The 26,719-nt window shown below is 41.1% G+C and overlaps 1 protein-coding gene across 4 annotated transcripts in view; it reads right to left on the bottom strand.

Moving 5' to 3' along the window:
* Positions 1-3,199: 3,199 nt before the first annotated feature.
* Positions 3,200-26,719, bottom strand: part of SFXN1 (sideroflexin 1) — a 50,540-nt gene continuing 27,020 nt past the window's right edge. For 3 of the 4 annotated variants that reach the window (XM_049874351.1, XM_049874352.1, XM_049874354.1), the window contains 4 exons: positions 24,008-24,057; positions 11,181-11,230; positions 10,347-10,394; positions 3,200-5,408 (listed from right to left, as the gene is read on the bottom strand). In XM_049874351.1, coding sequence (XP_049730308.1) covers positions 5,312-5,408; positions 10,347-10,394; positions 11,181-11,230; positions 24,008-24,057 — 245 coding nt within the window. In that variant the 3' untranslated portion in view covers positions 3,200-5,311. Of the gene's footprint in view, positions 5,409-10,346; positions 10,395-11,180; positions 11,231-14,550; positions 19,204-24,007; positions 24,058-26,719 lie in introns of those variants that run through there. The other variant, XM_049874355.1, reaches the window with a different exon arrangement.

Genomic DNA, 26,719 nt, shown 5'->3' with positions numbered 1-26,719 from the left:
CCCAGGACTAAAACCATTTCTGAAGCCAACTCTTCAGACAAAATTTAGACTGGACCTATAAGACATAAAATGATACTTGTGAAAAGTCTGCTTCTTAGTCCAAGTAGGTACACAAGACTAAATGGGCGGCTCCCATCTGGGGGCTAGATAAGAAGGCAAAAAAGGGATAGGAGCTGGTTGAATGGACACGGGAAATCCAGGGTGGAAAGGGGGAGTGTGCTGTCACATTATAGGGATAGCACCTAGGGTCACATGAAAATGTGTGTATAAATTTTCTTATGAGAAACTAATTAAAAAAAAAAATTTTTTTTTTAACTAATTAGAGCTGTAAATTTTACCTAAAGCACAGTAAGAGAGCAAAAACAAAACAAAACAAAAAAAGGGAATATTACAGTTTCCTTGAGGGCAATTGTGGTTCAGTTGGTAGAATTTTTGCCTTACATGTGGGAGAGCCCCGAGTCACCTGTGCTGTCACATGAATGGATTCACTGCCAATGCACCTCATGTGCAGCCACCACCCATCTGTCAGTGGAGGTTTTCATTTTGCTATGAAGGTGAACAGGTTTCAGTGGAGCTTCTGGACTAAGACTAGGAAGAAAGGCCTGGGGATCTACTTTAGAAAATCAGCCAATGAAAACCTTATGGATCACAACAGTCTGATTCAAATCAATTGTGGGGATGGCACAGGTGGGCAGCACTTCTTTCTGTTGTGCGTGGAGTCGCTATGAGTGGGGACCAATTCAAGGGCAGCTAACAACGATGGCTCTTTGAAGTTTAAACAAAACCCTACGTGTATCGTCCCTAGCCCTCTTTCCGCTCTAGAAGCTCTCGAAGCCCTGGTATCCTTAGTGAGGAAAGGACAATGCTTACTACTTGGTTGCTCACTGCCATTTCCCCTCCAGATTCCCAGAGTAATGGTCATTCCCAGCTGTGTTCCCAGGAAAACTTCATATTCCCTGTTCTTTCCAGATCTGGGTGAGGTCTTCTCCGAGACAAAAAATGGGTTCTTTTCTACAACTAGATAGAATGTGAGGACATTCTTCAGATTTGTAAACAGAGTCCAATTTGAACCCAGTGGCCACATGGATGATTAGCTAAGGGAAGCTGTTCTAGATGCTGGAGATAGGGCAACAGGCAGAAGTCAGTAAACTTTTTGACAATGTGTTTCCAAGGATGTCAGAAATTGACCCTGATGCTTTCTTCGAATCTGGGGAGGAGTAAGTACTCATATTTGTAGAAAATCACAAGTGGACCTCACATTGACCCAGTGAAGCTCCCTGACCACTGGGAACACCTAGGTGTGGTTATATGTGGCACTTCTCAAGCTCTGATGGGTGCAGAGGTCACCTGGGGCTCTTGTCGCTATAAAGATTCTGGTTCAGTGGGTCTGGGTTGGGGTCCAAGAATTTCCGTTTCTAAGAAGCTTGGATGCTGCTAGTCCTGGACCACACTTTGAGGATCTAGGGTTTAGGCGATGCCTATATCATTACCCCAACACCCGTCTGTCAGTTTGTTGTACTGTGATGGCTTGTGTGTTGCTATGATGCTGGAAGCTATGGCACCGGTATTTCAAATACCAGCAGGGTAACCCATGAGACAGATTTTAGCAGAGCTTCTGGACTAAGACAGACTAGAAAGAAAGGCCTGATAATCTACTTCTGAAAATCAGCCAGTGAAAACCTTTTGGATCACAGAACATTGTCTACTTGCTTCTAACGCCTCAATAGGAAGGATCAATCCCTGGAGGAGAACATCATATTGGGTGAAATAGAGGGCCAGCAAGGGCAAGGGAGACCCTTGGTCAGATGGATTAACATAACAGCTGCAACGGGATGGACTCAAGCATAGTGGCAATCGTGAGGATGGCACAGGACTGGGCAACATTTTGTTCTGTTGTACATAAAGCTGCCATGAGTGAGAGTCAACTCGACACCAGCTATGCAACGATCTATCTATCTTCTGTCATTTCACTACCAACAAATGTAACCTTATTTTTCCTCTACTTGCCGTGAAACTACGAACGTTGTTGCTAGTGGTGTTAAGTTGGCTCTGACTCAGACACTATGACTACACAAGGGAAAAACTGAATTTATTATTCTAGTGGCCCACATTTTGGACAGGCTGCATGTTGAGTGTCGGCTCTGGGGTCTGTGATAGTTTCCAGGTGATCAGGAGCAGCCTTGAGCATGCGCCTCAGTCCTGGAAACCCCAGCTTTTTGATCTGTGAGCAGAGACTTTTCCTGCCTTTGTCTCAGTCAGGGAAATCTTAATTGTTACGGCATTTTTAAGGGATGGATTCAAGTGTCTCCGTTTGACCATTCTGACGTTATTTTTCGTTGTTGTAGGTCACCTCTAGGGAAGTTGCTTGGCTTTGAAATGTTAGCATTAGCGATGACATACTGGCACTTTGCATGTCCTGTGTCTCTAGGCTAAGTATACAGCAGGCAAGCATTTACTGAACGTTTACAGTGTGCCAGGCAATATGCTAACTGGTGTACAGGGATCCTCTTGCTTCATGTTGAAAACTCTATGAGGTAGATTCAATTATTCCCCACCCCCGCCCAAACACAAACAAAACAGACAAAACCCAAAAAACTGCAGGTTACAGAGAACGTCACTAGCCCAAAGGCATGCATTTTATAAGTGGGTACTGCCAAGGCTGCACCTGATTCTGACCCCTAAACCCATGCTCTCGAACAGAGTCAAACCATTTAAGTGACTAACAGAGTGGTAGGAGCAAATGGATGCTGAGACCTGACCAAACACTCAGTTCTTTATTAAATCTATTAGTGAGGCATTCCCTAATCTTGGGTTAATTTAGACTTTGTTAACCTCAGCAAATGCTATTTCCGTGTCAGAATCTGATAAACTACACCAAAGCAAACTGAATTCACCACTGTGAGCAGTGGTGTTCTCAAGATCTGAAGCAGAACCTCCTGTCTTCCCTGTGCTCATACTTACTGTTCCTTGAATGACATTGGTGTGCTGCTGGGGGTGTGAGCCTCTGTGTGTATTGTGTTCAAGAAGGTGGGTTACTGGTAGCCAAAACTAGAAACGATTCCTGCTGAAGGTGTAAAACAAAAGTATTTTTTTATTAGGAGTTACTGATGGTACCCCTGGGTATTAAGTTTGAACGGGAGGTACCATCGACTGCAATATAGAAATTTCATGATTCTTTAAATACAAATAAAAGACAGAATTTAATTTCATTCTGAGTTTATTTAACATTTCATCCAAGTTGACCTGAAACAACACATTGGCTCCAACAGTGGCCAGACATTGTGCTAATACTGAAATAAACACTGCCAGTAAGTACTTACAATCATAATTCTTTATATCCTGTTAAGAGAAATATCAATGACTATTAATCTTTACAAACTTATTGCATTTCATGTGAATTCTTCCCCTGAAAGGTTATGTCTAGATGAGCAAAGGTTGCCAATCTTGGTTCATTTGTTCTTCTTTTTTTTTTTTTTTAATTATAAACTGTGATTAAACTATACAGTTAGTATTTCTATATAAAAGCATTGAGAGACTGAAGCTTCAACAAACAACTTTTAAAAAGACACATCTCCATTTTCAGTATCCCTCATAACTATGCTTTGGTCCTATCTTCCTTGTGTGTGTACAGTTTTAGTTAGTTCATCAATCTTTCAATGACGATGGTTACCATTCTGAAATACACCTACAAATTAACTGGTGTAAGGGTTCTGAGATTAGCTGCAGTGAGTAGAGTAGGCAGACACTCAAGTGCTTTGAATGCTGCCTTTTGCTAAAAGCACCTTTTAAGTACCTCATGGAGATCCGTCTTGAATTCCAGGCCTATACTACTTTTTAAAGAGAAAAATCTATGGCAACAAAATACACTGAAGGCCAGCATGTCATGGAGAAGCCATTTTGCTTCCAATGGTTTAAGACAGAAATTCTAAAGGAGAAAATCCTAGTGGCATAAAGGAAGGCTTAAAGTCATCCAAAGCTTCAGATCCATTGATCCTTTCAGAGAAAAGAGAAGCACAGACACAAGGCAAACCATTTTCTCTTTATGAAGAAATTCAGTCTGGTCACATTGTCTGGAAAATCTGCCCAAACTAAATTGATTTCTACATTTTTTTTTTCACTTAACTCGTGTCTGAGTTACAATGATCAGCACTCAGTGAAATGACCACCCTGTATTATCACTTTCAACATTAATATACTTGAAACATAATTTCTCCATTATATAAAATATAGTATATGTGGAATCACTAGAGATCCTGTAAACAGTGGTATATGGATTTGTTACTTTCAAACAGGGTGGAATGTAATATACAACATTCAAGTCAAATTCATTTAGTTATTGATTCATAAACACATGGTCTCTGTATCTTCCTGAAACGTAATCTATGAGAATGATAAGAAAAGATATGGAGCTAGCTGAACTATCTAAAAAAATGAGCCAGACCAGTTTCACCCAGATTCAACCCAGTCATACAGGGATGGTGTTGGATGTATTTTTAAAACTTGACATTTGCAAATGTCACTTATTTGATTATCTGAAGTGAATAATTGAGTATAAAATCAATGACTGCAAGGTATAGGGTCCACATCGTCATAAGAGTTTAAAACGGAAGAAAGTTAACAGTCCTCCAAAGAAATTAACCAACAATATGGATGTATTTGGTTGTGGGCAGCAGAGAAGTCCTATTGCCCTGATCTGTTACCATGATTTTGGAAGGTCTAACTAAGAGGGAGCCTGTATGTTACAAATCCAAAAAATTTGTCATCTACTTGGGACCTGCTCACTGCCCAAACTGGAAGCAAACTACTCTCAATATTTAAGGGCAATTTTTACAGTTTGGCCTCAGAACTTTTGTCTTTTCCTAAATCACATCTGAGATCTCCTTGATTTGAAACAAGAGTGGGATGAACATACAATATTTTAAACAAATTTCCTTTTCACTGATTGATAGTAAATATTTATTGAGCATATACTGAGCACCTACTCTATGCATAGCAGCGCTTTTTGAAATCCTGGGTGAAGGTAAGACATTGTCTTTAAAAAATAATGGCTATAAAATCTAAGGGAAGGGTATTTCTGTAAATTATGTGATTCAACCAGAAGAGCGCAATTGGAAGGACCCACCAGGTGTCGGGTGTCCAGCTGCACCAGGTTCTGTGCTCCAAGTAGCAGCATCCCTCTACAAGGCTAAGGTAGATCTTGGAAATGTTTGGGTAATTAGGAGAACACAGGTCGAACAATGTTTTCCTCGCCACCACGGCTACACCAGGCATGTGGTTGGCAAGATTAGCCTCAGAGGTTCCGTTTCCTACTTTACAATCCCTTGTTAAAGTACACACGTCGTAATTCTGGATGGGCCTCGCGGATCTTGGCTTGCAGATCAGCCTCCAAACTTGTCACAGACATGGAACTGGGAGCAGGGAGAAATGACAAGAGTTATTACTTGGTCAGAGATGGAAACCAGAGCAGGGCATGGGGGGCGGGGGGGCAGGTGAGAGGACCCCAAAGTTGGATGCAGGGAAACAGGGTCCTGTTTGAAATGTGCTTCAGGTGGCTGGAAACTGGATCCCATTCCTTCTAGAAAATGAACTGCTGCTAGTAATCAAAGAAATGCACCTTAAGAAACCAACACCAAGATATCTTTTTTTCACCTCTCATATTATTAAAAGATTAAAAACCACTCATTCCTGTCAGTGGTTGATACTCCTAGACACTGCTGGGGTGGGGAAAGCAATCTGTGGCAATACCACTCCCCCAAAAAATAAAAAATGTTCACCACTAATAAAAAAAGAAAATGACATATATGCTCAAGGGAATTTATATACATAACACCAAAAATGTGTTTACAGTAAAGCCTCTCTTTTTATTGTATTATACACACTTACTATAAAATTTTTGTGAAATATTAAGATGTATGAGAAAAACAGCACTCATAGTCCTATCACTAATACCAAAAAAAAAAAAAAAAAAAACACAAAAAACAAAAAACCCCAAACCATTGTCATGGAGTTGATTTCAAGTCATGGTGACCCCACGTGTGCCAGAGGAGGTCTTCACTCCATAGGGTTTTCGATGCCCAATTTTTTGGAAGTAGATCACCGGGCCTTTCTTCCAAGGCATCTGTGGGTGGACTCAAACCACCAACCTTTCAGTTAGCAGCCAACGCGTTAACCACGTGCACCACAATCTTTGCACATGCATTTAAACAGTGTATTTGAAAGTATTGTACGAGTACCTATGGAAGGTTTTTTTAAAATTATTATTATAAATACATACTTGCTTTATAAAAACTATAAAGGAAAATTGTCCAGAATCCCTACACAAAAAATTGTTTACACTTTGCTATGTAATTAGTTTTTCCAAATATTTGGTTTTTAATATAGTTGAGATGTGGTAAAACGTGAAGTAAAAAAAAGTCAGATTGTAAATTTGCATAAGAACTATGTAAAACAAAAGAAAAATTACAAATCTAGAAAAAAATACTATATTGCTAACAGGTCCTATTTTCCATGTAGTAGGTCTTTGGGTAATTTTGAAAGGGTGACAGTGATCCTGCTGCTGCTGATACAATAATGTTATGATGTATTGATCATTCATTGGGCCAGACATCACGCATTTTAATCCTTATAAAAACCCTGAAAGCCAGGTATTATCCTCACTTTACAGATAAGGAAACCTGAAGTGTAACCAGAATTTGAAGCCAGGTCTTTCTCAGTCCAAAAGCAATGCTGTGTTTAACTGCCAAGCTATACTGCTTCTTGGTTTTTCTGTTGGTATATACATGTCTATAATAACTATTATTATTTTCTAAAGGCCAAGTCTGATTTTGGAATTAAAGTTATTCCCATCTCAATGGGAGGCGGAGAGCTTTCTCTTTTTATCTTCAAGCAGAGTTTGTTTAAAATGGAAATAATCTGTTTGACAGTTGGGTAAAATCCATCTGTAAAACCACCTAGTTCTTGTGTTTTCTCTGTGGGAGGAAGTTGAAATAATGCTTCAACTTCTCTAAGCCTATTCAGACTTACTAATTTTTCAGTGTTGCTAACATTTTTCTAGGAATCTGTACATTTCACCTGTTTTCAGATCTATGGGTATAATGATTCTGAAAATATTCTCTTAATATCCTTTTAATCCCTGCTGAATCTATAATAATGCCTCCTTCTTCATTCATAGTATTATTTATTTGTGCCTTCTGTCTTTTTGTTTGATTCATCTCACCAGACAATCACCTATTTTGTTGCTATTTTTTCAAAGAACCAACTTCTGATTTTGTCAATCCTTTATTTTTATTATCTTTTTTTTTTTTTCCTGCTCTTATCTTAATATCTCCATGCTTCTGCTTTTTTTTCCTGGAGTTTATTCTTTTGTTCTTTTTTTTCCTTAACTAAGGTTGGACATTTAATGCACTGATTTTCAGCCATTCTTCCTTTCTACTATAAGCATTTAAAGCTATAAATTTCTCTCACAGCAACACTTTTGTTGCTTCCTGGATAGTTGTGATAAGGAGTGTTTTCATTATCGCTCATTCATGCCGGAGAATGGATAATTATGGTGTATTCATGCCATGGGCTGTTACACAGCAGTATGAATGAAAGCGCTGTAGCTATAAGCAACAATGCCGACGAATCGTGATTATATGACATTGAGTAAAAAGAGCAAGTGCCAGAAAACTATATATAATATCATACCCTTTTCTGAAAAGTTCTAAAAGAAACAAAACTAAACAACAACAATGTGTTAGACACACATATGTGATAAAAACTTTAAAATGCAATAGCATGATAAACAGAAAATTCAGAGTCATCATTAAGTCTACAAGGGAGGCATGGAGAAAGGATGGGAGGAGTCCATAAGTAGATGTAGTTTATAGGTATAATTTTTCTCATGGATTAAGCAGTGGATTCATGGATGTTCACCACAGCATTAAAATAAAATAAAAATAATTAAAAATTAAAAAAAATAATAAAATAAGATCATGTTTGGACCAATGAGGACAGTGTGCTATGAATCAAGGAATATGATTAATCTTATTCCCTGCAATTGAGAAGCAAGAAAAAAACAAAGACTGCAAGAAAAACAAACATACAAACACACAGATAAACAAAAGGAAAACAGACTAATGAGCTTCATTTTTAAACAGAGAAAGAAAAGAGGATTCTTGGTCTCCTAAATGTAAAAGCATGTATTCTTTAAGGCTACTTGACTTCATGACATTTCCAGTGACAGAAAGCTTTTAGTTTCCATACCTACAGTTAAAATCACCATAAAAATAAATGCTGAAAGGAAGATACTGTTTTTCTCAAACAAAATCTTTAAGCGAAACCAAGGCCTAAGCAGGGAGGTTCTTTACTGATTTTCAAATCTGAAAGTCTTTTAATTTCAAAATAACAACAGTGACATTTAGTGAAGTTTACTTAGCATCAGGTACTCTACTCAGCATTTTACAAACACTGTTTCTAAACCACAGAGTGCAAGACCAACTGCTGGGCCCTGGGGTTCAATAGTTACTCACTAAAAATTCCCTTAGCTTAAGTACCAGATTCTGGGGTTTGTACAATTAAATAGGGATCATTTCTCCAGTCTACAGATGGGCTTAGAGAATAGATTCTGAAGGTACTGCCCTCTTCATGGGCTCGTCTGTAGGCATTAGGGTTATGAAGAACTCTCTTTCCCTGATATGTGAATTCCTATTCAAGGGTGAAACCAGTCACCAATGAGTCAACTCCGACATATGGCAACCCCATGTGTGTCAGAGTAGCACTGTGCTCCATAGGGTTTTCATGACTGACCTTTGGGAAGAAGATTTCCAGGCCTTTCTTCCAAGGTGCTCTGGGTAGGCTCTAACCTCCAAGCCCATTGCTGTTGCATCAACTCCAATTCATAGCGACCCTATAGGACAGAGTAGAACTGCCCCATAGGGTTTCTAATGATGGAATCTTTACAGAAGCAGACTGCCACATCTTTCTCCCATGGAGTAGCTGGTGGGTTCTAACCACTGACCTTTTAGTTAGCAGCCGAGCACTTAACCACTTTGCAACCAGGGCTCCTTGTACCACCCAGGGACTCCTTATTCAAGAACAAAAACCCACTGCCATTTAGTTGATTCTGACTCACAGTGACCCTATAGGACAGAGTAGAACTGCCCCCAAAGGGTTTCCAAAGCTGTAATCTGTACAGAAGCAGACTGCCACATTTTTCTGCCATGGAGTGGCTGGTGGGTTTGAACCATCAATCTTTTGGCTAGCAGCCAAGCCCTTTAACCACTGTACCACCAGGGTTCTATTCAAAACCAAACCAAAACCAAACCAAACTCACTGCTGATGAGTCAATTCCAATTCATAGAGACCCCTTAGGTTTTCCAAGGCTGTAAATCTCTACGGAAGCAGACTGCCACATCTTTCTCCCGAAGAGCCACTGGTGGTTTCAAACCACCAACATTTTGGTTAGAGTTCAAGTGCTTTAACCACTGTGCCATCAGGGCTCCTTTTCATTCAAGAACAGTGGGGGTCAAAGACAGAAATAGAAAAGCAGATGAAAGGTAGGGTTCTTTATCAGGGAGAGAAAACTGATAAAGTTAGCTGTGGAATAGAACACCTCATCTCAAACCTACTTGGAAAGCCTAGGGCGTTAAAGATTGTATGTTTGGGACCATTTGGCCCATGAAGGAAAAGATATTACAAAGGCTGGAGCCTGGTAGCATTAAAAAAGAAAGAAAGAAAAAACCAACAACAACAAAAACAAGAAGACGCTGCTTCTCCGGTGCCTTCATGCTGGATTAGGAGGAAGCAGACGACCTAGATTTACATAATGCTGATTTAATGCCTGTCAATCCAATTTTCACATCAGAGGCAGGATTCAAGGGCAGCTTGTGATAAAAGACATGTGCGCATTAAGGCTTTTAAGACTAAAAAATGAAATAGGAAGAAGGGAAGCAAATATACCAACTACCTAAACTAAGTGCATATAATTGCCATCCCTGGGGGCAAAAATTAAATTCTAATATATCTGCATTACAGACGCATTTGCCAAAGGATTGGACCACAGTGAGCTATATTTAAATTTTTATAAGAGCAAATTTGCACCAGAGTTAACCTGGCTCTTACTAAAGAGTAAAGCATTTTCCAATTCAACAGTAAGGAGTAGAAACAAGCTGGTAAGGTGTTTCGAAATTAGACAGACTTGGGTTTGATTTCTGCCTCTACCTTTCCTTTAGAGACCTTGGCTTTGCTGATCATCTTTTTTAGTCTCAACTTCCCTATCAGTGGCATGAAATAATAGCTCCTGCTGTTATCTGATTGATCTTTAGGATTAAAAATCATGATCACTCTGAAGAGGAACATATACGTACCTTTTCTGGGGAAACAGAGCACAACAGAGAGGTGTGGCAAATACCAAACTTAAAAAAGGAAAGAAAAAGACAAGTCAGAGCATCTTAGAAAAGGTTGACTTTTCAGGGTTTTTTTTCCCCCCACTTTATTAATGTAATAATTCCCTTTCTTTCTTTAGAGGCTCATATTCCCTCGCACGAATATGTCCTGTTTGTATAATTTTATTACCTAGGACTGCCAAAATGATGAGGGGGAAAAAAAAAAAGAACGAGATAATGGGAATTTAAAAAAGGCCCTCAGAAATAGCAGTCCCAAATGTTGTAGGTTTTTCTAAAGACAGCATGGTGTTGTTAGCTGTTGTTGAGTTGGCCCCTGACTCAGGGTGATCCCACGCACAGTGGAACAAAATGCTGCTTGGTCCTGCGCCATCCCCATGATCGGTTACCAACCCAACCGTTGCGATCCATGGAATTTTCATTGGATGATTTTTGGAAGTAGATCACCAGGCTTTTCTTCTTAGTACATCTTTGGAAGCTCCAATGAGACCTGTTCAGCATCATAGCAACATGCAAGCCTCCACTGAGAGACAGGTGCCGGCTGTGCATGAGTTGCAGTGGCTGGGATTTGAACCAGGTCTCCCTCATGGAAGGCGAGGATTCTACCACCGAACCACCAGTGCTCTCAAAGACAATCTATTTATATCTAATTACTGGGACCAGGAATTCCAAATTGTTCTGGGCCAGTCTCATTTTCAAAACTCATGTCCCATATTATCTATCCCTTCCCTTACTTTTCATATGCTGCATATTTATCTTTTAAAAAAGCAATTAATGATATAAAAGTAAACTACTCACCAGAAGCCAACCAGTCCAACTTGAATGGGCGCGCTCATCCAGGGGAACCTCTGTGTTAAGACATATGTTACTTTGAATACGTTTTATACAGACTTTTAGAGGCAATTTTTTCTGCCAATAAACCAAAAGAAAACACTCCCCATCACAATATCCAGATGCAATGTGATTAGTAAAATTTTGGGGTAACATTGCACAAGCACGTTAGTCTTGACCTCCCTTAATGCTTCGTGATGAGTAAGTAAACAGACATGCAATGATCAAGTTCCTTGAGAAATTTTTTCCCATTGCACATATAAGCTGAGTGACGTTTGGCTATATAGAGGAGGTGGAGAAATAGCTTTCATTTAATTATAAGTTGACTCCCAGGTGGGGAAGCAGTATGGCCTGGTGCCAAGATTTTTTGTTTTTAACTGCGCTTTAAGTGAAAATTTACAGTTCAAGTTAATTTCTCATACAAAAATTTGTACACACATTGTTATGTGACCCTAGTTGCTCTCCCTATGAGACAGCACACTCCTCCTTTCCACCCTGGATTTCCCACGTCCATTCAACCACCTCCTGTCCCTTTTTGCCTTCTCATCTCACCTCTGGATAGGAGCTGCCCATTTAGTCTCATGTATCTAATACTTGAGCTAAGAAGCACTCTTTTCACAAGTTATCATTTTATGTCTCATAGTCCAGTCTAATTTTTGTCTGAAGAGTTGGCTTCTGAAATGGTTTTAGTTCTTGGCTAACAGAGAGTCCAGGGCCATGTCTTCTGGGGTCCCTCCAGTCTGTCAGGCCATTAAGTCTGGTCTTTTGGCTAGAATTTGAGCTCTGCATCCCACTTTTCTCCTGTTCCGTCAGGGACTCTCTGTTCTGTTCCCTGTCAGGGCCGTCACTGGTGCTAGCTGGGCACCATCTATTTCTTCCGGTCTCAGGCTGATGGAGTCTCTGGTTTATGTACGGTATGGCCCGGTGCCAAGACTCAAAGTCAAATCAAAACCAGTTTCCGTGGAATTGACTCTGACTTAGATGTGTCAGAGTAGAACTGTGCTCCATAGAGTTTTCAGTGGCTGATTTTTTGGAAGTAAATCACCAGGCCTTTCTTCTAAGATGCTTGTGGGTGGACTCAAACTTCCAACCTTTTGGTTAGCAGCTGAGTGTGTAAACCATTTGGACTACCCAAGGGCTCTGAAGTCAAATCAACTTGCATTTCAATCTTTGCCCTTCCAGCCAGTTCCCTGCTGTGGAGAGAGGGAACGCAGAGCCCAAGTTCTCCAAGCTTTGGCTCCCTTATCTTTAAAATGGGGATGAAAACAGCTTCCTAAAGGTGTGTGGGTGAAGATATACCAAATAACATTCATAAAACAGTAGTACAGTGCCTGGAACAGAGCAGAAATCTAACAAATTTTTCATTCCCTATTCCCTTCCTTTCTTGGTCATAGTCATTTGTTAGCATGGTTGAAACTATTTCTGGCATAAAACATTTTTGGTAGTTGCATTTTCTTTTTAATGAAAATGAGTGAGTTGGTTAGTCTTTTTTAATAAAAACCAACCAGTTGCCGTTGAGCCAATCTGACTCAAGGTGACCCCATGTGTGTCAGAATACAGCCCCACGCTCCATAGGGTTTTCAGTGGCTGTGATCTTTCAGAGAGAAGCCCTGGTGGTGCAGTGGTTAAGCACTTGGCTGCTAACTGAAAGGTCGGCCGTGCGAATCCACTAGCTGCTCTGCGGGAGAATGACGTGGTGGTCTGCTTCTGGATAGATTTACAGCCTTGGAAACCCTATGAGACAGTTCTACTCTGTCCTATAGGGTCACTAAGAGTCAGAATGGACTCAATGGCGATGGATTTTTTTTTTTGGCTTTAGATCTTTCAAAATTAACCCAGGACTTTCTTCTGAGGTGCCTTTGGGTGGAATCAAACCACCAACTTTTTGGTTAGTAGCCAAGCACTTAGTCATTTGTACCACCCAAGAACTTCTATCATATAAATAAGGCCACAGAAATAGCTATGATCAAGTTGTAAACTGGTTGTAACGAAGTCAGCCAAGTTAGTTAAGAGTCAACACAAGCTGTTCAGTGATAATGGTCACAATGAGGCTTTCATGAGAGGCATACTCTTCTGGCAAAAAGGCATATCACAAGGGTCAGTGTGGGGCGAGAGTGGCACAGACTAGGGGGGAAGGGAGAAAAGACGTCAAGAGGAGACGGATCCATGAGGTGAGGCAGAGGGGCTCCATCCCTCAAAGCACAGAAAGGAAAGGAAAATGTTTTATCTTGGGCAACCGGCTCTGATGATGACGAAGAATTTTCTTAAGGAAAAGGTCGATTGTTGCCCTAGGTTTCTCCCAGGTATTGCTGGGGGTGGCAAGGGAAACTAAATGCTGTATGAAATCCTGTAGGGCGATGAGCTTGTACAGGTGAGAGTAGCTTCCTCTTTCAAGAGGACACTTGTCCACAGCAACAGGGCTAACCTGGTATCCCAAAGGGAAGAGCTGCATGTAATCTCAAAGACGGATGTCTACAGACACAGTGTGGACTCTGGCTCATTCAGAGGGTTCTGATGGAAAACCTCCACATTCCTCATCTCTGGTAATGAAAAGGATCCTGGAGAATTCCAATGTAACGTGCAAAGCCTAGCCTGGCTGTCATCCCTTCGCCTGACTCCTTCTCTAGCTCTCTCTCCTGCCTAATTCATCCCTCATTTTTATGCTCCTACACACTTTAAAACCAATAAAACAAAAATAAAAACCGCTGCCCTCAGTCAGTTCTGACTCATGGTGCCCCCATGTGTGTCAGAGTGGAACCGTGCTCCATTGTGTTTCCAACAGCTGGTTTTCGAAAATAGATAGCCAGGCCTTTCTTCTGTGGTGCCTCTAGGTGGACTCAAATGTCAGACCTTTCAGTTAGCAGCTGAGCTTGTTAACTGTTCACATCACCAAGGACTCCATGCTATAAAACTGGTATTTCTTAGGTAGAACTGAGTCCGAGACTAAATTGGTGAGCTGTATGTTTTATCTTCCACTATAAACTGACAAAATTCCTCAGGGTAGGGACAGGTTTTGCTTAGCACAGAACTGTGCAAAAAAAGATGTTACAAATAAAAATTAAAGACTCTGATTACAAGTTTAGAAAATATATATTCAGTGAATTCACTGAATTCAATATTCAATGACGTAAAAAGATGAAAAAGTTGGTATTACTCAACGCTTTTTCTCCTCATGATCTTCAATGACACACAATAAAATGCATATAATTCAAGCGTACATCTTTTGATAGATGTCTACACCTGTGAAACCATTACCAAAATTAAGATAATGAACATATCTATCACCCCTAAAATTTTCCTTGCCGATGCCCCAGAGCAGTCCCTCCCCATCCCCTAAGCCTCCTACCTCATTCCCTGGCAACCAGTGATCTGCTTTCTATCACTAGAAATTAGTTTCTACTTTCTAGAGTTTTACATATGGTATCTACTATATTGTATAATTAGTTTGAGATTCGTTCCTGTTGTTGTGCGTATCACTCTTTTTTCTTGCTGAGTTAAGTCTTCCATTGTGTGGGAAAAAAACCAACGGATGTACCACAATTTATTTATCTGTTCTTCTACTGAAGAGCATTTTTTTCCTTCCCAATTTTTAGCTATTACAAATAAAGCTGCTATGAACACGCAGGTGTTTTTTATGGACATAAGCTTTCATTTTTCTTAAATAAATACCTAGAAGTGGAATGGCTGGATCATATGGTAGGCATATGTTTAATTTATTAAGAAACTGCCAAACTATTTTCTAAAGGGGATAAATCATTCAACATTCCCACCAGCAGGATATGAGAGTTCCAGTCCTCCATATCCTCGCCAACACTTGTTATGCTCAGTCTTTAATTTCAGCCATTCCAATATGAGGCTGGGTCATAAAGTATTGCTACAAAATCATAGCAACTTTTATTAAACAAAAAGATCAAAATGTGAAGCCATTGTTTCTTGACACATCCTCCATCGAGGTCTACACACTTCTGAAGGCAGTGTTTCCATCTCTCTAACCCTTCCCTGAAGAGTTCTGTATCCTTGAGGGACTCAAATAATGCTACTTTGAGTTTTGGGAACAAAAAGAAGTCTGAAGGGACGAGATCAGGGCTGTAAGGTGGATGGGGTAAGGTTTCCCAATGCAATTCTCATAGGGCAGCCTTTGGTACCCTCAAAGAATGAGCAGCACATTGTCATGATGGAAAAAAATTCCTTGGCGCAACTTTCCTGGCCTTTTTCTCACCAATGCAGTTTTTAATTTTCTTAAAACTTCTTCACAGTAAGCGTCAATCAAGATTACCCCTTGGGAATCCCCAAAACACGGTCACCATAACGTTCTGAGCCATCTTCCCCCTCTTGGCTCATCTTCGAGGTCTTCCCCAGCTTCCTTAAAATACTTGATCAGTCTAAAAACTGTTGTTTTATTTGGGGCAGCATTCCCATAAACTTGTTGTAAAGCTTCCATGATTTGAGAAAACATCCACTTGAGTTTTGTTAAAAATTTGATATTAGCCCTGACCTCAAAATTGTTTTTTTCCGTGGCACAAAAAGTATCCTTTTTTTTTGAAGGCACCCTAATGAGACTAAAACCTAGTTTACTGCTGAGAGAGCTTGTTTGCAGCTCTGATCACATAGACACCCTTAAACACGTTTTCTTTGGAATAAACCAGGGTATGTATGAACTGGAAGCCTAGGAGCAATACCTTTTAACTTATCCTCATGGGTATGTAGTGGCAGCTCATTGCAGTTTTAATTTCAATTTCCCTAATGGCTAAAGATATTGAGCATCTTCTCCTATGCTTATTTGACATCTGTATATCTTCTTTGGTAAAGTATCCTTTTGACCGTTTTTAAAAGTACGTTGTTTTATGAATGAGTGCTGAGGATTCTGGATACAAGGCAGAATGTATACATCAGATATATGCTTTGCAATTTTTTTTCCCCCAGTCTGCAGCTTGTCTTTTCACTCTCCTCCTAGAGTCTTTCGGTGAACATATACTTTTAACTTTGATGAAGTCCAATGTATCGATTTTTCTTTTTAGGACTGTGCTTTTGATAGTGTGGCTAAGAAACATTTGCCAAGGTCTCTAAGATCTTCTGCTATGTTTTCTTCTAGAAGTTTTATAGTTGTAGATTCTTACATTTAGGTCTATGCTTCACTGTGAGTTAATTTTTATACATGGTACAGTCAATTGCCTACACACAGCCTGCATCCCAGCCAACGTAACTATCTGCAAACCCTCCTATAAACCATGCTCTGTGTCCTCTCTGAGCTTCTGCAGAACACGTACCCTCGGTCAGTTCTCTGCAAACCTCTCCCTACCTACCCCCGTTTGGTACGATACCTCCGCTGTGCCCGGTGCTGTAATTAGCACTTACTGTCATCACCTGTTCCTATGTCTCTTTCCCCCCATGCTACATGCTCACTGAAAGTAGGGTGCACACCCTATTTCTGTGACTTTAGGGTCTAGCACATGAGGCCTTGGTGGTTCAGTGGTTCAATTCTCACCTTCTATGTGGGAGACCTGGGTTTGAGTCCCCAACTAATACCCTTCATGGGCAGTCACCACCATTTGTCATTGAAGGATTGTTTGTTGCTATGATGCTGAACAAGTTTCAGAGGAGCTTCCAGAAGAAGACAGACTAGGAAGAAAGGCCTAGAGATCTACTTCTGGAAATCAGCCATTGAAAGCCCTATGGATCACAATGGTTCAATCTGTAACCAGTCATGGGGATGGCACAGGACTGGGCAGCATTCTGCTCCTCTGAGCATGGAGTCCTCTTGTGATGGGGACAGAACCTAATAACAACAACAGGGCCTAGCACATTGCTCGAAAAGCAATACTTCAGCAAAGGACTGCTAAATGAATGAGTAAATAAACGAAAAAAATAAATGCTACCTTCACATTCAGTTAGCAGGCAATCTTGGAAATCCGCTGAGTGGACAGAGAAGGCCACCTTTGTTAACGGGAGTATAAAAGAACTGCAAGTTAAGGAATGAGGCAAATATTATCTGACTGAAACCCTTTCAATTACATTGCCAATAGAAGTGTCAGCAAGAATGACCTAAGGTAAAGAAATCACAGGAACTAGTCTTCAGGAAGAGTTGGATCACCAGAGTTTAGGCAGCGAATTTTTAGTTTACTGCAAAAATTTCCATGAGTCACCTGCCCACAGCTGATGCTTTTTTTCAGCACTTCACTTGGGAAAAGATAAGGCGTAGGGGGAAAGATGAGTCAGGCTGAATGCTCCCCAAGCATCACCCTTAAAAAAGCCCAGAATGTTCAATTAGTTTTGTTTGCTGAGGAGCCTGGTCATTTCCAAGATAAAAGCCCAGATAAGTACATCACAGCAGAGCGCCACCCACTCACAAGGGTACTGTCAGCTGCTAAGGAAAAAATCTTAGGAGCCATTGTGAAAGGGGTACAGTATAGTCTGCCTTTTCAAATGGTATGTGAAAGTGCTTTGAAAATGGAAAGATAGGGGCATTAACATAAGCTTCTGTTGCCTATCTTTTAGCAGTACTTATCCTATTGACAGGCAGCCTGGGTGAAACAAATGGTTAAGCACTTGGCTACTAATAGAAAGGTTGGCAGTTCAAATCCACCTAGATGCACCACAGAAGAAAAGCCTGGCAATCTAATTCCATAACATCGCAGTCATTGAAAGCCCTATGGAACACAGTTCTATTCTAACACATGTGGTAGCCATGAGTTGGAATTGACTGGACCACAACTGGTATATTTGGTATATCATATCAATTAAGTCCTAAGGTCCTCATTACCTGGGCAAAATGAAATATCTAAATGTAACAGCAACCCTGAACTTGGGAGTATGAAGAGGGCATGGGTACCTGGACAGTATGTTAACCTAGCTGCCACTGAGTTGTTTCTGACTCATGGTGACCTCATGTGTGTCACAGCAGAATTTTACTCCATAGGATGTTCAATGGTTGATTTTTCAGAAATAGATATTGCCAGGCCTTTCTTCCAAGGTGCTTCTGGGTGGACCTGAACCCCCAGCTTTTTGGGTAGCAGCCAAGCGCATTAGCTATTTGCACCACCCAGGGACTCCAAACAGTATGTAGCCATTACTTTTCAAAGCAAAATCTTCCATTGGACCCTCTGTAGCTAGTAAGGCTCTCAGGCTGATTGGTCTGCCCTTCCTGAGCTCTGCACAGGGGTGCTGAAGCTGGTGCCCTCTCCTTGCTCCAGGCGAAGCCCTGCCTGCGGGGAGTGGGGTAGGCAGAGGGCTTCTGTGGAGATGGGAAGCATGGCAGTTCACTTCCAAGTTATTACAGAAGGCCACAATACTAAGCAAAGCTAAGAGAGGGGAGGAAAACTCAATGCTTATTCATTTTACTCTTCTGAAAAAGCCTGGAGTAGTGTGGCAGTGATGGGCTAAACAAGAACAACAAAAAAGAACAAAACCATCAAGACAACTCCAAGTCATGGCAACCCCTCCTGTATCAGAGTAGAACTGCGCTCCATAGGGTTTTCAATGGCTGTGATCTTATAGAAGATGGGGCTAACTGCTTGCATCATTTGCCAGTTTCTGCATATGAGAAAATGCCGGGCTACATCTACAGCAATTTCTGTCTGTCATAACAAGACAATTATGTAACATGCCCACAGTCTCCTGTCCAGTGCTTGTCAATGATTGCTGTAACTGTAGCAACACTGCAACTCCAGGAGGAGTTCCAAGGCAGAGAGAAGTTACAATGATAAAGTAACAACTTCATTTTACATGCTTTCAACTCGCATCACAGGTATCCTGACTTTTCAGTATCAATGTAGGCTGAAAAGAGGACTTCCTTATGAACTTCCTGGAATCCCAAGTGGGATCAGGACACATGTTAGTAGAGCAGTGTGCCCGTGTCCACATGCAGGGGCCAGGCTCCATGGAACAATGTACCACCAGCAGTGGAAAGTGGACAGGAGATTCCAGCCTCTGCTCCAGAGCCAGTTGCCAAGATCTTTCTGCGAACTGGGTGTTAGGTGGCATTTGAGAGGCACTGTGAAAGGAACAGGAAAGCTTAAATGCTGGGGATGTTGCCACTGAAGATGAAGTCCAATGCATTTATGGTCACCAGCAAATTTGTGACAATCATAACCTTGTTATACCGTTGGCTGAGTAATCCGCATTTACTACTCCTCTCTTGCAAAACTGTCGTTTTTATATCAGACAAACTAATATAATAAGATGACAATTTCCAAGCCTTGCATCCACCAAGAAATCTGGACTTGCCTTAAAAATCCGATTTTGCTTAAATTCAGCAGAAGGGATGGTTTGGTTTATTAGATGTGTTTCCTGATGCCCCGTTGCTCCCAAAGTTGCCCATGCCAAAACCTTAAGAATTTATAATAGGCAAGAAGTTTGCCAACTACCTGGTATGTCAAAAAGTGGCTTGGATCAACACATACCCTAGGGGAATACTATAAACGTAATGACATTTTTTTTTAATGACTTAGCAGAGCAAGAGTCAGCAGAGACTAATACAGGCATCGGCTCAATGTCTGTAAAGTCACAGATCCACAAGATTGGCCACTTATTACCAGGGTTATGGAGAAGGATGTTGATGGTTCCCATTCTAAACTTATATAAGTCTCCCTTAAAGTCTAAATCACCTTCTGTAAGTCAAGCAGGGAAGGACAGAGAAAGGCCATGAATTTTTTTTTTTTCAGTTTACCTGTAAATCACTGCAATATAAAGTTGGTGAATTCAAGATCATGACATACTCTGGTAATTTTAAGGTATAGTCACTGTTGCAGCACATATGCTAATCCTTTAGAAACTTTAAATGGTTAACAGTCTTTTTTCAACACCAGAAAGAGACTTTGACAAAACTTTTTTATGAGTCCTCAAACCGAGAGTATATTTAAGTAGGCAAAATGACAAATGAAGCCACAATTAGATTCTGGCCCACACTAACTTTACTGCTTAAATACAAGTATCTGCTTTGTATTCCCAAAAGGTATATTTGGTTTAATCCTATGATTAAGACTGCAGAAACACACAAAGAAGGTACATGGGGAATCAGAAGGTTTTCAAGGACATGGCTTCCTGGAGTGGCACAAGGCTCTGCAGATTTCCCCAGAACCCCCTCGCCCCTCCCAAAGAGCAAAGGAACTAATCAGTCCCTACAGAGCCACCAGGACACTCTTTCCCACATTTCACATTGACATGTCAGATTGCTAGAGGCAGCAGTTCCAAAAACTAAAGCTCGGGGAATATAATTCCTCCACCTCTCCAAAGGTTCAAAGAAAGAAGTTGAAAGGGGGTGTAATGTAGTATAAAATAATGCAATAAAAATAACATAATGGATAGGAGAAAGAATGTCCCCTTTTCCCCACAGTGGTTTGGGCACTGATATATAACAACCTGGACACATCCTTCAAATGAGGTTCTCAATATTACTGCCTCTTAATAGCATACTTATATCTTAGTTATCTAGTCCTGCTATAACAGAACTACCACAAGTGGACGGCTTTAACAAAGAGAAGATTATTTTTTCACAGTAAAGTAGGCTAAAAGTCCAAATTCAGGGTGTCAGCTCCAGGAAAAGGCTTTCTCTGTCAGTTTTCTCATCAACATTTCCCCAGACTAGGAGCTTCTTTGCACAGGGATCCCGGGTCCAAAGGATCCGCTCTGCTCCCAGCTTTCTTTCTTTCTAAAATTTTTTTATTGAACTTTAGATGAAGGTTTACAGAACAAACTAGTTTCTCATCAGATAGTTAGTACACACATTGTTCTATGACATTGGTTAACATGTCATACACTCTCCCTTCTCAACCCTGGGTTCCCTGTTACAGCTTTCCTGTTCCCTCCTGCCTTTCAGTCCCTGCCTCAGGGCTGGTGCGCCCCTTTAGTCTTGTTTTGTTCCATGGGCCTGTTCAATCTCTGGCTGAAGGGTGAACTTCAGGGGTGGGCTCATTACTGAGCTCAAAGGGTGTCTGGCGGCCACGCTCTCAGGGTTTCTCCAGTCTCTGTCAGACCAGCAAGTCCAGTCTTTCTTTTTGAGGTAGGATTTTGTTCTACATTTTTCTCCAGCTTTGTCCGGGACCCTCTATTGTGATCCCTGTTGTTCTGGACTCAGTTTGGCGGAGGCCGTGGTAGATGTGGTCCATTAGTCCTTTGGACTAATCTTTCCCTTGTATCTTTAGTTTTCTTTATTCTTTCTTGTTCCTGGAGGGTGAGACCAGTGGAGTATCCTAGATGGCCGCTCACCGTCTTTTAAGACCCCAGATGCTACTCACCAAAGTAGAATGTAGAATATTTTTCTTTCTAAACTCTGTTATGCCAATTGAGCTAGATGTTCCCTGAGACCATGGTCCCCACAGCTCTCAGCCCAACAATTGGGTCCCTCAGGGAGTTTGGATGTGTCTATGGAGCTACCATAGCCGTCCCTTGTACAGGTTGTCCTGGCTTCCCCAGCATTGCCAGCACTGCTTTCTTGGTGTTATGATGTCCCCTGTCTCTCTGTTCGCTTCTCTCTTTTATATCTCAAGAGATTGCCTCAAGACACAATCCAGTTTTGTAGATTGAGTCCTGCCTCACTAACACAACTGCCGCCCATCCTCCCTCATTAACATCAGAGGCAGGATTTACAACATATAGGAAAATCACACAATACTGGGAATCATGGCCCAAATTGATACGTACAGTTTTTGGGGGACATAATTCAATCCATGACAACTTGCTTAACTTATTTTTCTAAGAATATAGCTTCATTGAAAGGGCTGACAAGGTGCTCACTTAGCATTTACCTTAGTTTTCCGATTTAGGACCCATAGACAGTATGTTGTTGTTGTTACTGTTGCTGAGTTGGCCCCTGACTCACGGTGACCCCACGCACGATGAAACCAAACACTGCCTGGTGCTGCACCATCCCCACGACTGGTCGCTAATTAGACCCTGTGGTCCACAGGTTTTCTTTGGCTGATTTTCAGATGTAGCTCACCAAGCCTTTCTCCCTAGTTCATCTTAGTCTAGACGCTCCCCTGAAGTCTGTTCAAGCATCACAGCAATACGCAAAGCCTCCACCTGACAGATGGGTGGTAGCTAAGCATGAGGTACATTGGTTGGGAATCAAACCCGGGTCTCCGTGTGACAGGTGAGAATTCTACCACTGAACCACCAATGTCCCCATAAGAAGTATACAGGTCAATAAACAATTAGAATTTGACATTTAGAATTCTAATAACTGAAATCATCCAAGAAGTGCTTTGTCTGTAAACTATGTCCTCTTTTCAAAGCTGTAGAGTGTCTCCTCATTGTTACAGTTCTGTTTCTAAGACCTCAAACAATTTACCCCAAAGAGCTGCCCTCATCACCATGACGCACCTGCTCCTACTGAGGGGAACCTGATCCCTTTCTCCTGTCAGGTTCCAAACACAGCACGAGCCAAAAGAGTCACCCGATCCCACTGTCTCCTGCTTGTTATAAAAATCGGAAAACTAAGGTTAAGCAAAAAATAATATGGCATTAAATCATGGATTCTACAAAAAACAATGTAAAAAGAATGTATATGGTGCCATGAGATTTCTTGGTTAAAATTTCATCCTCTAATATTTTCACACCCCGAAGGGAAGTGACTGGTAGATTAATGAAGTATTAGATATGATCATCAAATATGGGAAGAAATATTGTTTAGGAAGCACTGAGTTTTACTTATGGGGCTGGAAAATTTGGCAGAGGGTATTGGAGATGGTTGCACAACATGATTGATGCAACTGATTGTATACGCAAAAAATGTTGAATTGGCTAATGCTGTGTTATCTATGGAATCCTGATTGTGTAGTGTTTAAGAGCTCAGCTGTTAACCAGAAGGCTGGCAGTTCAAATCTACCAGCCACTCCTTGGAAACCCTATGGAGCAGTTCTACTCTCTCCTATAGGGTCGTTATGAGTTGAAATCAACTCCACAGCAATGGGTTTGGGTGTTGGTAATATTTTTACAACGATTAGAAAAAAAAAACTGGGGTACTAATTCAATGTTCCATGAAGCTACTATTATTTCTATCCATATATAAACTCACTGCTGTCGAGTCGATTCCGACTCATAGCTACCCTATAGGACAGAGTAGAACTGCCCCATTGAGTTTCCAAGGAGCGCCTGGTGGATTCAAACTGCCGACCTCTTCGTTAACAGCTGCAGCACTTAAGCACTACGACACCAGGGTTTCCATCTAGTATGGATAAATTATTATTTCTATCCATAAGTCTTATGGATAAACCCCAAACTCAAACCCATTGCCGATGAATCCAATTCCGACTCCTAGCATCCCTATAGGACAGAGGAGAACGGCCCCATAGGGTTTACAAGGCTGTAGATTTTTACGGAAGTAGACTATTGCATGTCTCTCCTGCAGAGCAGCTGGTCGGTTCGAACCACCGACCTTTTGGTTAGTAGGCGAGCACTTAACCACTGTGCCACCAGGGCTCCTATAAGGAACTATAGTATGGATAGTGACCTATAAAAACTTCATACACATAGTGATTTCTAATCACAGAAACACATCATTCCAAATTCACACCATTTCCTCATTTTTACCTTGGTAGGTATCCAACTGATGATGAAGACAAGTGTATAACCTAGTTAAACACAAGGGGGCAGCAGTCTTCATTTGTGAAAGCTTTTTCAAATATCTGAGATTAGAAATAAAATGTTCCCGGAAACATCTTTTTTACTTAGTGTCTGAGAAAGACTGGCCTTCAAATTTGTCACTCACTATTTATGTAGAGAATATTCTGTATAGTTAAAAGCCTAAAAAAGGAATCGAGAGGATTGAAACGATGACAAATAGAACTGGGACTTACCTTTAAGAAGGCTTTCTTTTCCAAAGTGTTCATGATAAATGGAGGGATTGCTGGAAGCAAAGAGAGATCCACTTAAATCTTTATTTAGTGTCTGTTTTCAGCTCACATCCCCCCTCCCCAATAATTTGATTAAAGACTTATTCTGCTTCTAAGCTGCTTTTGCACTAGCAGAGTAAAAAGTATTTGCAATAATTCTTTAAAATACTTAAAAAAAAAAGAAAAGAAAAGAAAAAAAAAACTCTGTTCCCATTTCCTAGATTTTTGAAAAATAAGGTGTTATGGATTGAATTGCATTGTCAATCCTAACCCCTATATCTGTGGTACAGCCCTGATGGTGTAGTGGTTAAAACGTCTTCTGCTAACCAAAAGGTCAACTGTTCAAATCTGCCGGCTGCTCCTTGGAAACCTCATGGGGCAGTTCTACTGTGCTCCACAGGGTCCCTATGAGTTGGAATTGACTCAACAGCAATGGGTTTTTGTTTGTGTGTGTGTGTGTGTGTACTTGTGATTGGAATCCTGGTGGTGCAGTGGTTAAGAGCTTGGGTGCTAACAAAAAGGTCGGCAGTTTGAATCCACCAGCCACTCCTGGGAAACTTATGGGGTAGTTCTACTCTGTCCTATAGGGTTGCTATGAGTTGGAATGGATTTGATTTGTTTTTGTTTTGGATACCTGTGGTTATAATTCCATTTGGGAATGGGTTTTCTTTGATATGTTAATAAGGCAGTATTAGTGTAGGGTGTGGTTTTAAGTCTTCTCTTCCGAGATATAAAAGAAGCAGATTCAGCAAGCAGAGATGGGGGAAGACAGATGTCATGCCACATGAAGATCACCAAAGAACCTAGGCAGAGAAGCTGAAGAGACAAGGACATTCCCTCAGAGCCAACAGAGAGAGAAAGTTCTCCCCAGAGCCAGCACTCTGAATTCAGACTTTCATCCTATTAAGCTGTGAGAAAATGTATTTCTGTTTGTTAAAGCCACCTACCTGTGGTATTTCTGTTATAGCCGCACTGGATAACTAAGACATAAGGTAATGCCTTTTGCCAGCCAGAAAGCTTTAGAATCTTGAAGAGAATTTTACATTTAGCTTTAAACATGCAGTAGTACAAGCATCAGGAACTTTTCCCTTCCATATTAAATAAGCAAATGCAAACTTCCCTGATGTTATGGGTTGAATTGTATCCCCCAAAAGTCATTTTGAAGTTCTATTCTTGTACCTGTAAATATGACCCTGTTTGGAAATAGGGTTTTTTGTTATGGTAATGAAGTTGTATCAGAGCAGGTGGGTCCTAAATCTAATCCTTTCTGAGTGGTACCTTATTAAAAGGGAAAAGAGACACAGAGACAGACAGATACACGGGAAGACCAATGCCATGTGATGACAGAGGCAGATACATGTGTAAGCAGCAAAGGAACCCCAAGGACTGGTGGCAACTACCAGAAACTAGGAGAGGGGCCCACAGAAGAAATGGACATGGTTAGATCACTTGCTAACTGGGTGATCCTGGAAAAGTCCCCTAGCTTCTCTGAGCCTCAGTCTTCTGTTTTCCTCATCCACAAAATGAGGGGAACTGCATCAAACTTGCTGTTAAGAGAGGGCTAGAGCCATTTTCCTAAAATCGTTGTCTCCTCAGGACAGCCCCTCACCCACCCCATTTCCGGAAGTTGTTTTTCTCCTCAGAACTTCTTGGAAAAGAAACAGCCACTGGCTAGCTGGAACTGTCATAAACAGGTCCTGCCCTCCATCTTGGCACTCCAGATAACCTTTAGCTCGTTAACTGCCTCATGCATGGTAAATTCTCTACCCCTGGGTGGGGAGCTAACATGCTAATGAACAAAAATAATTAATTTCCTGCTCGGGGAATCAAACCCAGGCCCTAGGAAAATGTTTACTCATTTTGGAATGCTCTGTACCTGTGAGCATGCCATTTTGTATTTTGTAACTGATCTTGCCTATATAAACCAGTCTCAGCAAGCTGCCTACAAGCAGTCTCAGAAGGCCCTTAGCTCCAAATGTCTCCTTGCTTGGCCAAAAAATAAAGTTGCCTTTCATTTTCCCCAACTCGATCTCTGTCTTTTTGGCCCCAGACCCAGTTGTGCCAAGCAGAAGCCAGAGTTTCCGGCAACACTGTGATGACTAAATGCGGTTACACACATAAACTGTCTGATATGTGGTGGGCTGTGTTAGTTCATGTACTCACAACTTTTATCAAGCTAAACGGTTATCAACTATTCTAGTAATTCAATTACTTTTATAAATTTCACTAGAACTAGAAGATTATGTTTTTTCTCTGGAAACTAAACAGTGTTTAAAATAACTGAGTTACTGGAAAGTGATCTGTTGTACTGGGTGAACCCCAACAAGAGCCAGGACTTTAAAACTGGAAAAAGACAAAACCAAGAGCAAACCCAGGATAGGAGCTAGAACTGCTGCCTCAACATGAGAACTGCCGTTCCCAGAAAAATGTGGGCTCAGCAGCCACAACTGTGGGGAATTCCACATCTCCTCTATCATAGGTTAGCGACAAGCTGTTACATCAATGAGCCTCTGTGTACTGACTGGCCCTAGGCTGTTTACTTCTTCACAGAAGGCTGGGGTGTACTAGCCAAAAAAGCCCACTAGTGCCAAATTCAAATTTTTACATATCCAGTTGCTTTAAAAAATAGCCCCAAAAGCAGATTTTCGCCATTTAGAGCCTGTCTGCATACTCTGC

The sequence above is a fragment of the Elephas maximus genome, chromosome 2 (genome assembly GCF_024166365.1).
Source record: "Elephas maximus indicus isolate mEleMax1 chromosome 2, mEleMax1 primary haplotype, whole genome shotgun sequence".
NCBI classification, from domain to species: domain Eukaryota; kingdom Metazoa; phylum Chordata; class Mammalia; order Proboscidea; family Elephantidae; genus Elephas; species Elephas maximus.
This window is presented reverse-complemented; position numbering and strand designations above follow the sequence as displayed.